Source organism: Enoplosus armatus, chromosome 7, assembly GCF_043641665.1.
Source record: "Enoplosus armatus isolate fEnoArm2 chromosome 7, fEnoArm2.hap1, whole genome shotgun sequence".
In the NCBI taxonomy this organism is placed as follows: Eukaryota; Metazoa; Chordata; class Actinopteri; order Centrarchiformes; family Enoplosidae; genus Enoplosus; species Enoplosus armatus.
In genome coordinates this window covers 22,529,994-22,547,204 of record NC_092186.1, presented here as the reverse complement: position 1 = coordinate 22,547,204, position 17,211 = coordinate 22,529,994, and the positions used below count along the sequence as shown (strand labels likewise).

Here is a 17,211-nt window from a genome sequence, read left to right as displayed (position 1 = left end):
TCAGGAACTCACAAGGGAAACCCCCAAAAGGAATCTATAAGGATGAGACTCATTTCAAAGAAATATTGAAGGGTTGTCCTGGGTGCCCCCTGAAGGACTGTCCTTTATAGCGCATGTTCTGTGTTAAAGGGTTGAGTACTGGCTCGATGTACCTGGCCGAACTCGGCGTGCACTATCGCTGCATGAGCACGTGTAACCCCAACCTCTCTTTACTTTCTCTCAGACGTGCGGTGACCTACTTGCAAACACCGTCGACACGTGCCTCTCACCCACGACACTCGCAGCATTGTTTTCCACAGTGGCTCGCCGCGAACGACGTTTTTATTGTCTCACTTTGTCGGGCCGGGGTTTGGAGAGGCTGAGCGCCAGCTGTGTCACTTGGATGCTGTGGGGGTCACTCCACATCACAACAAGTCGAAAGGATTCTCACAGGATCGAACCCAGCAACCTACAATCTGCAGAGACAGTGCTCAGACCTCAAAATGTACTCTGTGGTTAAAACCCCAGCCTCCGCCAGCTATTTTTAGAAGGAAGAATTCACAAAATTATGCGTCCTTGGACTTACTTCTACGGCATAGGCTCTGTTTTTTCCAGGAAGATTAAGAGAGGGAATTCAACTTGAGCATAATAAAAATCTATTTGTGTAACTCGTGCTTTGGTAGCACCTTTTAACGGACCATTTGGAGCAATACTTGAGAAGTGCATGTTTGTTCCATGATCCAGTTTCCTTTATAATGTTCAAACCCACCAGAAATTGGCCTGGAACCCGTTTTTTTTTGGTCCAAACCGGTGTTTAAGAAATTGTAGCTTAAAGAAAGTGGGAAAATATAAATAGGACAAGCAGTCAGGCAGCAGGGCTACTTTTGTCAGAGTTGCCTGTCATGCCGTGTCGTACAGTCTACAGTTGGTACATGTTCCTCCAGTGAGATGCAGAGATTTCTCTGCACAATCACGGAGACATTCTGCAAGGCTTCTGCTGCTTTCTAACTCCAAACATTGTCTGTCCTAATCTCCGGCCTATTTTTAGTTTGCTCATGAAGTTACATAAGAGTTCCACATTAACAAAGGCAGGGGGTCATGAGAGAGGATTGGTGGGGTCGGAGGGGGTGGAGACGGGACATCTTTAATGGGCAGCAGTGGCGACGGCTGCAGAGGACTCGGTTTGGAGATAAAGAAACTGAGCAGACAAAAGGCCCAGTGAAACACAGCAGCCCCTACTGTGTGGGACCATGCCACCCTCCGACCCAACATATAAATCTCAACCGCAGTAATGAGAACTCGGCTGGAAATGTTCAGAAAAAAAAAAAGAGAGACACTTTGGAGGTGGAGATGCTATAAACAGCGGGGGGATTTACTGGTGTTGTTTTGGGGGAGTTATACAAAAGCACAACCTTCCCTGAGTTGAACCCTCTGGTCTAAACAGAGGATGGCTGTGTCGCTCGGTCGGTCCAGAACTTTGGTTCCGACTGAAATATCCCAGCAAGTGTTGGATGGATTGCCAGACAGATGCTCATGTTCCCCAGAGGACGAGTTTGTCTGACTTTGGTCCAACGTTTCCTCTGCTGGTGTCACCAGAAGTGAACCTTTTTTTTGTTGTTTTGTTTATTTTTTAGCAAAATGTCTCCACAACTACTGGACGGATTGCTGTGAAACCTGTTCAGGATGAACTGTAATAACTTTTGGTGATCCCTTTTACTCATCTAGCGCCATCAGGTCAAAATGAAACTGTACCCCAATACTTTGGTTTGTGACCAAATACCTGCAAAAAAAAAAAAAAAAAGTGATTATGCAACGATTTGATAGAAATATGCATTAACACCATATTTATAAGTATGTATAATGTATAATGGTGTTGCCATTTTGTAAATGACTTACAGGGCCCTAACCTGTACTCCTGCCCACATGACACGACATGTCTTGGGTAGAAAAGTATCACGAGGGTACAAGGCAAACGAGTGTGGTTGCTTTTAAACACGGCATTTGGATCGCCAGAGGCTTCGTCAGCCATATTGCATCACGAGATAAGAATTTGTTTAGTTGGTCCCTCTGGCTGTGCCGCAAGGCCTCGCTCAGTATCATAGCAGGGTTGGAGTGAGAGTTTAAAGGGAAAAATATCCTGGTTTGGCAGTCTAGTAGGAAAACACTGGTTCTCTTCTGGAAAATGTCCACGGGGTGACACACTACTTTACGAGGGTCTTTTGAGAATGTCGTAATAGTTCTCGCTCCCATCTTTTTTTTTATATATATATATATATATATATACTTTGCCGGGAGACCAGGAAACCTTCTTGAATGCCTGTTCTCCCACCTCACATTTTGTGTCAGGCTTTTATATCGCAGGACATTACAAGTTGACAAGTAGAGTAAACAAACTTAAATTAATTCCGGTATTTTTAAACCTGGGCCCTATTTTTTATTTTTATTTACATATTTTGGGGGCAGAGTGAGGAGGTAGCTGTGGCCATGGCAATACTATTTAGTATTTGATTATTTCTTTAATGTAAGCCAGGTCCTTGATTACCCAAGTATATCATAGCATTAAAACATGTTTTCTTCCAATGATATTTGGCTGAACGCTGTGATGAAAGGTACAGGACGTCAGTTTTCTCCAATGACGGCCTTGTCTGCGTGTCCCGCAGGTGTTCGAGAAGCTGAAGGACCACATGCTGATCCCCGTGTCCAACATGGAGAAGGTCAAAGTGGACGGAGCCCTCACGTGCTGCTCTGTGCTCATCAACAAGAAGGCCAACATCTGAGCGCGCTCACCAAGGGGGGGGGGTCTCTCAGTGCATGGTAACCACACGGAGCCCTCATCTGATCGCCAAGGACCCCGAGGTTTAACAAAACTATCTATATGCGTAGATGAAAGATTGGCATGTTTGTTGCTGCTGAGGGACAAAGAAATTATAAATTGGAGGGAGCCCCCCCCCCCCAAAAAAAAATTGGGAAATTTATAATTTCTTTCTCAAATTCATTACAAAGTGTGTGAATAGTTGACATAACACACAATTAGTTTTAGGTTATCATTGTCTTTATATGAATTAGGGTATTCCATTCAAATTAGTCTTATTTTTCTCTTAATTTTATATTCTAACATTTTCTAATTAAGCTGAATACAAGTCAAAAGAACAGTCTTGCAGGTCCGATAATAAGTCAGTATTTGCTCCTTAACAACTCGCCTACAAACTATTAAAATGTAACACTAATTAATTACAAGCCTGATGAAGGAAGCTCTCGGATCCCAGTCAGAAGATGAGTAGACCCCCCCCCCCCCCACCCACCCCACTGAACCGCTCGTGTGTAGACCAATCCCCGCTTTGTGTTCGATGCTTTTAACCCTTTAAGAGAACCGTACAGAACAGAGCCCTGGACCAACAAAGCCAGCTGGGTCTGTCTGATGCATCACTTCTGTTGCCATTGAAAAGTACAGTCTTACCAACGGGCTGCGTGTAACCAACACAGTGAAACACGCCTAGAGTTGCTTTACGCTGTTTACCTGCACCATTCTAACTGTGATTTAATTTGGTGTGTGTTTGGTTACATCACCCACTGTGATTCATTGTCCAAGAACTGTATTTTTGCTATAAAAATCTCAATGTCGCTGTTGCTATTTAGCAGATTTTAAACTTAAAATGACTGCTGTTTCTTTACAGGTGCTGGGTACATTTCATGGCCGTACATTATTTCTGTTTTCATAACCCTGCATGGCCACTTATCTGATTACGAGGCCGTTTGCATTTCTCTCACTCTGAAAATACAGTTCTTGAAAAGCCCTCTGGAGAGGTGTGGACCTTTGTTAGGATCGCGGTGTCATGAGTTATTTGCGGTTCGTGATTTGTTATGATTTTGTGGTCGATGTTGAAAGTGCTGCCATTGAGACCTGAGGTGCTCTTACTTTTTTCCACGGCGATCGCTCACTAATCATTGCTGTCGATCGCACACATTGAGCGCTGGAGACGATTTTTGGCTGATCTCGGTAATTGCCACCAGCTAGAGAAGCTAACAGTAGCCTGCTGATTTATGCGACAAGGGCCGTGGCCATTTCTTTAAAGCGGTTCTGCGTCCCGCCTTGGATTCATGTGGGGATGCAAACTAATCTGTGACAACCCGACAGAGGACAGCTAAAAGCTGTGGGGGGGGGGGGGGAGTGTATGTTTTCATTATTATAAGATGAAGTAAGCTTTCATTTATTCCAACATAACACCTCTTCTCCTTTTAACAATGCCTGCACGGAAAACCAATGACTTCACTCCTGCTGGATGATTCTGAAGGCACTGTAGTTTCCTCACACCATTGGCTCCGTCTGTGTGTTGTTGATTACACTGGTTCTTCTTCTTCTTCTTTTTTTCCCTGTCTGGCAGTTTTTACTCCAAAAACTGACTAAGAGCATGCTGGAAGCTGATGCCTGCTCCGTTAAATCCAACAGCACCAAATGTGACTGCAGTGACAGAGTTTGCACTCCACATGCAGGGCAAGCTAACTGCCCCCGTTTGGTGTGTTTCCACGCGCGTGCTGGATGGCAGCTGCCCGGCGGGAGTTAAAAGGCTCGCTGACGAGCTCTGTATTTGGTGGCCTTCTCTCCGTTGTTGCCGAATTCACGTTTGAGGCCTACAGACATAGTATACGTGAGCGCGCACACGCGCTCAAAGCCCATCACATCTGAAACCATGTTGTTTCTCGGTGTGATTGCAAGTGAAAGTTGGGGGAGATGACATCAGGAGGTGATTCAACCTCCCTCCGTAGAAGTTTGTGTATGGGCAAGCGGGCAGTGATGATGAAACACGGAAAGAATTCCTGCTGGGAGGAGAGGCTTGTACGCCAGTAAACAGTGACTCTCTTAAACTTCCCTGTCTCTCTCCTGACTGTCTCACTCTCGGCGCTCGCTTTCTCCCACCCTCTGCTATTGCCTCATAGACGATCTGGGCTAATTTATGGCCATGATATCATACAGTCTGGCGAACACTGTAGATGTGAAGGCCTGCCGTTAAAGTGTGACACTGGTAGTATATTTTACAGAAGGCGGCTGGCTGGCTGGCTGGCTGGCTGGATGCAGGGTGATAGCATAGTTGCAGAGCATCCAGTTCTGATTCTCACGCAGTTACTCCAGAAGGCTGAGCCAGACAGGACCGGTCACACGCCGATTAGTACAATGTCGACCACTGGATTTTAGGCAAGTAAAGTAATTCCATCTCAAATTGTCATCCCCTCTCACATTGCTCCAAGTCACCTCTCGGGTTGTACCATGACCTTTTCCTATTGCTGATCTCAAATCAGAATAACACTTAATATGTTTCTGGCTCTTGGCTGGCAATGCTGGATGTGAGTAACCGCTCCTGACTTTGCTGAGGGCTTATTTATCCTCTTACTAATCCCTCTCGCTCATTCCAGTAGCCATTGATGTCGTGTTTGCCAACATTTCCAACTCAGGTCTCTTGGTATTCATACAAGCTGTGAGTAATAATTATTTGAGTCATCTTAAATTGAGCCTTTTGTCTGATTTGTGTAATAAATTAACGTTAGCATTTCACTGTGTTGTGTTTTTTGTTTGTTTGTTTTAAATTCGGGTTCATTTTCTGATTATCAGTTCCCTTTTAATTCATCTCAGCTCTTGACACTATGTTTACAGGTGTAACCCCCTCCCAAGGACTAGGTTGGTGTAGAACACGAGGCTTCATCAGGTGAGAGAAAACACAAACCTGAACAAGAATCTTAACTGTTCTGTCATTGTCAGCGGTGTAGAACAACTGGCGTGAGGACCCACCTCTGCATGTTGATCTCTGCTACCACCCGGTGACACCAAAATTGTAAGACAGACAAAATCTCGACGCGTCACAGTGCAGTGGCCGTTTTGGTTGGAGGCAAGAAAAGCTGCATGAGTCAGTTAAAAGTGTCTCCTGTGTCATGGTTTGACTTCACAGGAAATGCAGCTCAAAGAAAAACTGCTTTTATTCGCAAAAATACAAACCATCAAGTTATAACATGATGCATAATGAACAAATAGCTTGTTTCAGCCGTTCCATGGAAGGAGATGACAATGAGGAACATTAGACCTCACAACCATGTCAGTAACCCTTCTGTGGGAAGAACTGCTTAAACTCATTAAAAAAAAAATCCACAAGAACTATATACAATATAAATGATCAACAATGGCAAGGCAATGGATAAGATCTGGGGGGGGGGGGGGACAAAAAACAGATTAAGATCGACCGAAGAATAGTAAGAAAATTGATACATGTAAAATTTGAGAGGAAGTTACATCCAAATGCTAAATAATTTTTTTTTAAAAAGTACAAACTCAAACTGAAACCTCATGTAGTAATAATCCTTCATGGCACCTCCTTTTCACCTTGTTTTTCCTTCATTTTTCACTTTTATCCAAGGTACTCCAAGTGTACAGTACTCTAAAAAGAACCAATTATTTGTACCTGGTACGGTACTAAACAATACGGTCTTCTTGCCCACCAAAGCCACTGAGTGGGGTCTTTTCTTGCAGTCTCATTAAGTATATTGTGATAAACAGTTCCCTCTAGTGGACATAAAAAGATACAGCAGTATAGATAAACTGTCAGCCCTGATGTGGAGGAAACCTGATCTGCAATTACAAACAAAATACATAAAAGATACAGATATATATATATATAAAATATATAGTATAGTATGCCTAAATATCTTCAACAGCATTTGAACTAAAAGATTGAACTGTCACAAATTTGATATTCTTGTTTCCAAATGTCCACCGAGGTATTTTATCTTCAAATCTGTGGTGCATTCATGGCATTTTAGCTCACTGTATTGAGAGAATGCATGACAGCACACCTTTGCTTAAGACACAGGTTGCATTAATCCTCAAATAAATCACTGTGCCATTTTATTCCTAATTAAAAGCCTTTTGCACAGCCGGAGCTACTCATGCAGTGAACTTGGGCGTGTAAGTCTGTATCGACTTACAGCGAGTTCTCGTGTCAATAGGAAAGTGCATATCATACAACAAATCGGCACCAGTGGAGCACGCTTGTTATAGCGTACATTTAGCTACAGGGGAAATTGGTATAGAGGTTGCCTGGCCTCTGTGCAGCCATGACCTTGCAGTCGAATCGGTCTGCAGGCTCAGCCAGGAGCAAGTAGGAATGGTTAAGAAAGTCGGTGCCTAAGTAGAGCGGGGGGCGGCCTGAGTGCGCGTGGGGGAGCTCACCCCTCACCTCCGGGCCTTCTTTCTCTCCAACCTGCTCGTAGACATACTTGTTCCCGTTCGGGCAAGGGGCGACACTGCCTTTGTTCAGAGTGACGTAGTCGGGAAAGACCTCAGTCTCGGGACTTCCATCCACCCGTTCCCTGCTGGAGAAGCCACTCTCTGGTGACAGGAGCTGGGTGGATTCCTCTGATGGCTTCCTCGATCCAGAAACGTCGTCTTTGGACATGACCTCCACCACAGATGAAGTGGTTTCCTCAGAGCACTGCTTTGCTGTTATCGGAGGATTCTGGAGTGTGAGCACAAAGTAATATATTTTTAACACCAACGCACATTCAAAAGTGCGGTAACTGAGTGTAATCTGGACTCCAGTAAACTTGGTTGTATCACTCTCAATTCACAGTTATTACTTGTGTTTTATCGATTTACCATTTGATACCTGAACCTATCTTGATATCTACAACATTTGTATAACTATATAAATATATTACCATGTTAATATTGCAATGTCATTTATGTAATGTGTTACGCAGTGAAATCATTCCTGGAATAATACCCATCTCTGCCCGTTGATCTCTGTCAGATAGCCTTGCAGTATTTTGTCGAGGTTGGGCACCGGCGGCCAGAAATACAGCTTGAGCTTACTGTAAAAATACACAACAATAGACGTGAAAATAATCCTCAAACAATGTGGTAGAGGAAGCCATTAAAAGAATTTGTTAAACCTTTTGGGCGCCAAGTTAAGTGATTTGAAACATGGAATACAAAATGTCAAAACTAAAACAAATGTTTGGCGTGATTGTAAAGTACAAATTGATATCCATTAAAAAAAAGCTTTTATTTTTTATTAGTGTTAGAATTGAAGAAGTGGCTGATTGCCATCCGAACGAGCTGGAAAATGGTCTTACCTGTGGTGCATGCAAAACAAGGAGATGAGGATGACAGCAGTTATCAGCATCGAGACAGGGATACACAGCATGAGCAATGTGCCTGTAAGAGGTTATTTATATTGTATTACAGTTTAAATGGTGTCTAATGGTTCTAATTTAATTAGAGTAACAAAGGGACTGCGTTTCACAGGTCTTAAATGTTTACAGTTTAATGCATCAAGGCACAGCGGTGCAGTTTAGACACCACTACATTTGATAAACACACACCTTGTTGAAGTTCTTACAAAGTAACAGTAGACTAAGACTGCTGCATTGCATTTGGGGCAATTTTGCAACTTTTAAATTGTGATTTTTATACAGACCAATGGGGATTACCAACTAAATGAACGTTTTATGTCTCAGGGTGAGCTTACCTACGTCAGTGGGGGTGTCACCAGTAAGCACATCTGACCAGTCACTCCAGTGGCCTGAGTAAATGGCCCCAGTAGGTTTAGCTCTGAACTTAACACTGTACTGGCTACCTGTTGGGACCTCCAGACAAGTGCCAGTCTCAGGACCCTTTAGGGACACCGTCTGGGGACAGAGAGGATGATTTGACATTCAATGTTAAGAACATTAAATGGTAATCTTTGATTATGTACATTTTTTGCATTCTCTATAGCTTTTGCATTTCCCTTGAAATATATCCGCGTTCCCTCGCAAAACCACGTTTTAATGCAACTGTTTTCCATTCCCTGACTACTGTTGCATTTGCACAAAATACTTACAAAAGTATACAAAATACTACACAAAAATCTTTGCACATTAAATTCTCTTGCAACATCCAGTGTCAAAGCAATATAATGGATCACATTGCTGTTTGTCTTTTTTTACTTTGAACTTGTCACTGTATGTAGATTTGAAAATGATTGTCTTTGGTGCCATCTGGTGGTAATGTCAAGAATGACACTAAACCACCGACAGCCATCATTTGTCCACAAACCAAAACGCATGCTGTCAGAATAATTCAAAAGATACTAAAGTCACATTTAATTCTCCACATAGTACTTCAAGTATAGTAATGCAAAAAAAACGTGTTGCAAGGGAATGTGAAAGATATGAAGGGACACAAATAGAATTGGACGGGGATGCAAAACGTTTTTTTGAGTGAACATAAACCACTACGGCCTAAAATGGCCCAAGGGTATCTTAACCATTAAAAAAAAAAAAAAAAAAAAAAACTTGTGTGGCCGTAAATGACGTCTTACCATCCATGCTTCACCCCCTCTGATCTGGCAGCTGACTTCATACTGCAGGTGAGCCGACAGAGACGGAAGGGGAGCCTCCCATTTCAGGCACACCTTGTCTTTCTCCAGTGCTCCCTTCACGTGACTTGGTGGGGATGTTTTGACTGGAAACAAAAAGCACACACGTTCTTTCTCTTGAGGCCTGATGGGAAAAAGAGAGGTCAAGAGAGAGGTGGCAAGCAGGCTGCTTGGGCTCTTACTACTACAGTAACTGAACAGTTGAAGTCTCCTGCAAGGAACAAGGTAATCTAGGTAAACCACAGAGTTTAGCTGCCTAGGTGAGCTAGAGAGCTAACCTGCTGACTTTCTGAGAATGCCAGTCTCATGACTCTCTAGTCACCAAAAAAGGTCTGTTAAATATTGCTAGTAAACTGGACTTAACTCATATATGGGAAAGGTAGATATATAGGAAATACAAACACTAACATAGCAATTTAATAATTTGAGTGCTTTAGAGGGCTATTTCTAGTCTCCTCTGTCAGATGTTATCGCATCATGGAGAGACTCTGGCTAATGAAACAAATCAAGAAGCCGGAATCACGCACTGCTCTTGTTGAGAGTGAACTCTTGACTGTAGAAGGTTCTGCTGAGCGGTGCTGGAGTGCTGCAGAGTTTGACCCTGACTTTTCTGGACTCATCCCCACAGAAACGGCACAGGTCGGTCAAGTTCCTGTCGGCGAGGCACTCGGTCCATTCTGTCCAGCCCAAAGCGTCACTGTAAGGGATCGTATACAATGTGAAATGACAGGACTGATGAGCAGAGAGAGAGAGAGACGGCAAACGTGACAGTTTGCAACATTATGCCTCCGTTGGCCCGAAGTAAAGCTACTTTGTATTCCACTAAAACTCAACAAAACATGGAGAGATCTGAGGATTGTAATCAGTACAATTTGGAATATAGTCATGTAGCAAGAATGTGTAAGTAAAGTACCTGAGGCTCATCTTGTAGAAAAGTTTGTACTCCTTCTCTGCACCATGTCTGCTCCCATTCCACTGACAGGTGATGTTTTGCAGGTCAGAAGTGTAGCACTTCAGTGAAATGCCATCTGAAAGAGAGGAGGAAGTTCTCATCGAAGTGTTGCATCTGTGGCAGGAGAGGTCGCACGGGGCCAGATGTTGTCAGATGTGCACTCTTTTCTCATTTGGACACACCTGCACTTTGGGGGACCACGGCTCGCACAGGCTGTGACCAGCTGCTCCAGTGTCCTGCGCTTTGCTTATAGGCACACTTGACAGTGACCTGGACCTCAACCTCCTCCCCTGGTACCAGAGAGTCTAGTATGTCGCCCTCCTTTGCCTGTAGAAGTCACAAACAAAGTAGATTTTACAATCTTTAAATCTAATTACCAATACGGGCCAGCAGGTGAAGGAAGGTCATGAATAATACTCAATGAACGAAAACCACAAAAAAAATATAGGCTGCAAAGTTTAGTGCAATAAATGTGTTTGTCCAAGTAAAAAGAAAATAAACAAATTACATTAACTAAAAAGGCATTAAAAGGATTGTCAGATGAGTCAGAAATAACTGATTAAATGAACAATTAATAGTTGTTTAATCTAAAAACAAATATAAAGCTTTATGCTTTACCTTTTAACCCCCAAAAAAATAAAAAATAGAGGCTGCAAAGTTTAGTGCAATAAATGTGTTTGTCCAAGTAAAAAGAAAATAAACAAATTACATTAACTAAAAAGGCATTAAAAGGATTGTCAGATGAGTCAGAAATAACTGATTAAATGAACAATTAATAGTTGTTTAATCTAAAAACAAATATAAAGCTTTATGCTTTACCTTTTAACCCCCAATCAGGTGATATTAAAAAAGGTAAAATAAATGTATTCTACTTACATTTTTTTTATTTTACTCTCTCATGTGTTTCTATTTATTTGGTCTTGGCACACATTAAAGTCACAATAAAATAAAATAAAAAACATTTTCCAATCACTCCTTATTGCCTTTCAGGGCGTTCATAGCAAAAACACTCCATTTCCATTATTTTACAAACTATTTATTGATGTATTCGGTTATACTTGTCTGACTTTTACTACATTTTGTCAGTTTCTGGACTCCATATTTAACATGGAAAGAATCTCATGATCTATTGAGTTGTGCGTATGTGTACCTCCTCTTTGGTCTTCTCTCCCAGCCCCTTGGAGGAGTACCGAATCCTGTACATCACATTGTCTTCCAAGTATTTCGAGACCTTTGTGTGCCACGAGACCTGCAGCTGTCCCGCTTGGCCATTTTGGTGTAAAGACACATTGAAAGGGGCATCCAGGAGATCTAGAGACGAAAAGGTGACGGAAAAGCATTTTAAAAGGGTAGACAAGTTATAAATCATTCTTCAGGCAAATTATACACATACACATTTGGAGGATAGAGGATGGTAGATGGATCCTGTATCATAAAGGGAGTGAAGACCAGGACCCCTGGAACCATTAATAGACATGCAGTGTAGCAATATCAACACCAGAAGAGGTGGTGCATGCAACATGGTGATAGCAATAATTGGGAGGGGGGAGCCTAACACACAGAACTTGTGTTCACTAATAAGATTATTGATTAAGAGGGACTTGTAGCCAAGTGATCTAATATTGATAAAAACCAAACATAAGATGACTTGTGGTGTTAGTGCTCTGAAGAACATGGCTCGTGAGGCTTGAGCTACAGCGGGTATGTATGTAAGATTATTAATATCGCAACTACAAAGGGAAGGGACATATGGCGGGTTGGGCTGATGTAGTCGCAGCCAATAGCCTTGCAGAAATTTAGAAGCCACCGGCTGAGGAGGCGCCTGTGTGTTTTTTTCCTCAGGGATGAGGACAGGAATACTGGCTGAGATATATACACACACACACAAATTATATTTTTATGTACAGTTGATCTGAAATGTCCTTTTGGTCATGTGGTCAGAAGCACTAGTGGAGTACTTTGCGAGGAAATACTGTAAAAAGAAATGTCTTACAGTGGTCCTCCACACAGACAGTCCGACTGTAGAGGCTGGTGTTGGTGTCGCGCTCCACCACTTCAAGGCGTATTTCCACAAACAACCAAACGTCGTGGTCAGGAAATGAGCAGATGTGGAGGAAAGTTCCCCCTTCTGCTCTCTGGACAGACATTTCACACCTTTTCTCTCTGGACAGTGACAAACACAAAAGACATTGTGGTATAAATTAATCAATCAATCAAACTTTATCGGTATAGCACCTTTCACACAGGTAGGTGCAGTTCAAAGTGCTTTACATGTGACTAATAAGACTAATGGAGGAAGTAATAAACATATACAGTTCAAATGTTATTTTTTAAATGTTTTTTTGAATAAATTGACAAAAATAATAAAAGGGTTTGGTTGATATGGGTTTTCATAAAGTTTCCCCTGGAGCTGAAGTCTTGAGGAATGCAGGTGGAGAAGCCAATTACTATAGGATAGTTAAACTTCACACTAATACTAATGAACAAGAACATACAGTGCAATGTTAAATAAAGAGCAGCATGTCAAAAGAAGGGAAAATTCATTACAATATGATTCAGAGGACTTGGAAAGAAGGCACTGTTTAAATGATTTGAGACTCTGAGGTCCCTTAATATACAACACACAATAGCTTTACCCGTGAACCCCGTAGAGCAAATCATAAGTCCTGTTGTCTGCGGCCTCAAAGAAGCAGGTGAAATCCTTTTGTGTCCGGCTGAAACATTTAGGATCCTGCTCATCCTTTACGAGCAGAACGTCTGCCCCCGGGGGATGACAAACACAATGCATGAGCACTCTTGGATTAAAACATGTCCCCTTAAGTCAAGACACACAAGATGGCATGTCTAACTTGTGAACGCGAGATGTCTTACAGTAAGATCGTCTGTTAAAAAAGCTGGCACCTTGTGGGAACAAGACCCATTCATTGTCGGGGACAAGTGATACAGATCTCTGTGGCACAACATTTTATTTCCCCCACATGATAGTTGGTGGTTGCTGCAACATAATAACTTCTACAACGACATATTATCTTATTCTCACAAGTCTTAAAAAAAATATTTTGAGAGGGCTCTCTATTGTATAGTTAAAAGTCAATAAACAGTAAATGAGCAAAATGCAGCTGTCAATTTGACTGAATTCAATTTGTTCTTCAACTGTACAAAAATGAAACCATCCTTAAGCCCTACCTTCCCCTGACAGATGATTGACAGTTCCATCCTTGCAATGTGTGCCAGGCACAAAGCCCACTTGTATCCACAAGCTAAGAAGGAGCATCTCCCAGCGGCAGGGCAAACTCATGGTAGCTCGAGGTATTATGAGGAACTAAACCACCGTGGCACTTAAACTAGCCCAGCACATGTGTGTTGTTTCTTATGCATGGTTTTCAGTAGGCATGGGTGGGTAGGGTTGAGCAGTGCTGAGGGGTATGCCCATCATGACGAGTTGTGCTTAGAGCAGGAGGCGTGCTTTGTGTACGGTGGGAGTAAGCACCAAAAAAGGTAGTTTGGGAGGAGTTTGGGAGAGTAAACATAAATTATGCATTTCCATCGTTTCAGTTAACAATTAGGCACAATGACAAACGGGAGATGCTACTGCAGGTGAAACCCCATACATGTTTCAGTCCATAATCTGGTTGGGTTTGCAGTTTTTTTTCCTTCCTCTCAGTAACATTTCTCAATTTGAAAGAAGCGCTTTTTAAAATCAAGGTATGGAGAGACTAATCACTATGAGCACATCATGGCCTTCAGGAAATCCAGGAGGGGAGAACGTTTAGTAGAGGTGACATGGAGTGCTTCACAAGTTCCTTGGTGCCCTGTCATACATCAGACCCTCTCTCAGTCTCTCAATGCCTCTTCACTGACGAAGAACACACAAGAGTACTTAGGCCCTCGAGGAGACTGAAAAAAGTTCACTTGCCCCACCAGCCTCTGCTGATTTACCACATCCTGACCTGCTGCACAACAGCAGCATACACCAGCATGGTCCTATTATTCAAACACAGCTCAACTAATCCAGGTTTTGATGATGTTAGTCCACTGAAATGATCCTTATCCTCCAGCTAACTTGGTTGTTTGAAGAGTAAAAAGAACTGATGAACAGTGCACTCTTATGTATAAATAAAGGAAACATGAGCATGACTGGAAACTATGATTAGCACCCATATGACTGCACTAATTGGCTGACGCAAACAACACTTGCTTACCTTTCTTAAAACCTGCCAGAATGTTGTTTCATTCCACGTGTTCAATTTAGACTCATGAAAGTAGCACTTAAATGACAAATTCCAATCAACACGTCATGACTTTATTTTATTGTATAGCCTACTTTGTTTTGTACGTGTAGCTGACTCTTTATTCCCAGAATTTATTTGTGATAATCACACCCACTCTTATTGATAATGTAAAATCATTTCCATGTTCTCATCTAAAATCATGACTACATCAACATTTGTCTATAGAACGGAGTCGAGTGCACCTCAAATTGACTGGTGAAACAGAGGGTTCACCTTGAAAAGTCATGATCTTTTTCCTCTGACAGCCATCTCTGAAGAACTGACAAAAGTCCAGACTTGATAAATCATCGAATCAAGTTATCCACATATGCAGAACAGGGCCCAGGTCTGCTGCTGATTGAGAAGCCCTGCAACCTGTACTCAGGACTGAACAACACATCACTGGGTCTTAACAAGATAATGTGGACATATATATATATATATATATATATATATATATATATATATATATATATATATATATATATATATATATATATATATATATATGTATACATATACAGTGCTTAACAAATCTATTAGACCACCACCCAGTGTAAAGTGTTTGCCACCGCTGCCCTAAATGAACAGTATTGCTGATTACCAAAATGTTTTCGTCAGAATTAAAGCACTTCATGATGCTGGATGGTCTTTGAGACAAATAGGGCAAGACATAAAGTGTTCTCACATTGTGGTCAAGTATGCCTTGGACTCGATTGCAGAGACTGGTACTTACAGAATGCGTCAAGGAAGAGGCCGAAAACGAAAGCTAACTGAAGCAGATGTCAGGCACCTCAAGATTTTAAGTACTAGAGACAGAAGGAAGACCACTGCTGATCTTCAGGTAGAGATTAATGCTTCTAGATCAGAATCTGAGAAAGTCTCCAGAATGACCATAAGCAGACGACTGAAGCAACAAGGCTTAAAGGGAAGAATAGCTGCTAAGAAGCCATTATTGAGGCCTGCAAACATCCAAAAACGCCTAAAATTTGCCAGCGAGCACAAACACTGGACTGTAGATGACTGGAAGAAGGTACTCTGGACGGACGAGTCCATGTTTGAACTCTTCGGTCAGCATCGTCGTATTTATGTCCACAGAAAAGCTGGAGAACGTTTTGATGCTAGATGCATTGCACCCACAGTGAAACACGGGGGAGATTCCATTATGGTATGGGGTTCCATTTGTGGAAACGGCGTGGGCAAATTAGTTAAAATCGACAGTATCATGAACAAGAAGGTCTACCACAACATCTTGGTGCATCATGGAATCCCTTCTGGATTGAACCTGATTGGTCGTGGATTCATATACCAAGAAGACTATGACCCCAAGCTAACTGCAAAGCTGTGCAGAGACTACCTGACCAAGAAAAAAGAATCTGGAGTACTGGAACTGATGGACTGGCCAAGTCAAAGTCCAGACTTGAATCCCTTTGTACAGATCTGGGATTTATTGAATTCAAAAATAGATCGCACAAAAGTTTCATCCAAAGCAAGTCTCTGGGAAAAGCTAGAGACTATTTCGAACTCAATAACAAAAGAGACTGTCGAAAAGTACATAAAAACAATGCCAGCAAGAATGCAAGCTGTTATCAGGGCCAAAGGAGGTCATACAAAATATCAAGATTTTAGGTTAATATATGTGAATAAGGACTATTTAGTTGTTCCAGTTTGTTATTTGCCTAATAAATAACAATACAATGTTTAATTTGAAACAAGTTTTTGACAGATTTCTAAAATATTTGTGTTTTCTCGTTTTTATGACAAGTGGTCTAATTTGTTAAGCACTGTATATATAAACATATACATATATATATATACATATATATACACATATATATATATATATATATATATATATATACACACACACACACACACACACATACATACATACATACATATATACATATATATGTCCACAGACCCAGTGATATGTTGTGTAGTAGTTGGCCAAGCGGAAGTGGCTTCCACTTCCACTTGGCCAACTACTACACAACACTACTACAGCTTCTTTCCAGGAGCTGTCCCTCTATCAGCTGAGCACTGCATACCACCCAGAGCTGTTATCCAGTCAAACAGTACTGTTCTACAGCACCCACTGCCAACACACCACACCCCGAATACAGCTCGCACCTGCAACTCTGCTCACGCTAAAACGCTTCCTCCAGCTCCAAACACCACACCCTCAGTGCTGTTTGAGATCAACCCTGGCCCCCATACCACATCCCTGACCCCAGGCACCTCACCCTCTTTCACCAGACATCCCAGCATAATTTACACTCTGCAATGGTCCTGTAGTATTTAGTCTACAGCAGGCCTTTTGATTTCTATATGCATGTATGGGGTGTAAGGGTTATGCATTCTTTTACTATTTTCTGACATTTTATAGACAACACGAAACAAAAAAGTAGCAGGTTAATCATTAATGGCAATAATCGTTACTTGCAGCTCTATCTTTACCTTTAATGATTTCATTGTAGTATTACAATACCAAAAAAAATGGTTGAGGGATACAGATCTGATGAAATTCACACTTTTGGGAAGGTTTTCATGCTCAGAAACTAATATTAGCACACACTAAAAGATTACCTTGTGAGCATGACAC

General features: G+C 41.8%; 2 protein-coding genes across 2 annotated transcripts in view; one reads left to right on the top strand and one right to left on the bottom strand.

Moving 5' to 3' along the window:
- The window catches only part of ddah1 (dimethylarginine dimethylaminohydrolase 1), a 59,299-nt gene extending 56,543 nt beyond the window's left edge, over positions 1 to 2,756 (top strand). The window contains exon 6 of the mRNA XM_070909260.1: positions 2,640 to 2,756. Coding sequence (XP_070765361.1) covers positions 2,640 to 2,756 — 117 coding nt within the window. The remainder of the gene's footprint in view (positions 1 to 2,639) is intronic.
- A 3,121-nt stretch (positions 2,757 to 5,877) lies between these two features.
- On the bottom strand, positions 5,878 to 13,652 carry mpl (MPL proto-oncogene, thrombopoietin receptor). The gene is made up of 12 exons (XM_070908821.1): positions 13,522 to 13,652; positions 12,972 to 13,092; positions 12,329 to 12,498; positions 11,486 to 11,646; positions 10,518 to 10,662; positions 10,297 to 10,411; positions 9,911 to 10,080; positions 9,327 to 9,469; positions 8,493 to 8,652; positions 8,098 to 8,179; positions 7,746 to 7,833; positions 5,878 to 7,478 (listed from the first exon to the last, which is right to left on the bottom strand). Exons 1-12 carry the CDS (start codon positions 13,631 to 13,633, stop codon positions 7,029 to 7,031), a joined length of 1,917 nt encoding a protein of 638 aa, XP_070764922.1. The 5' UTR covers positions 13,634 to 13,652; the 3' UTR covers positions 5,878 to 7,028.
- Between the last annotated feature and the right edge of the window lie 3,559 nt (positions 13,653 to 17,211).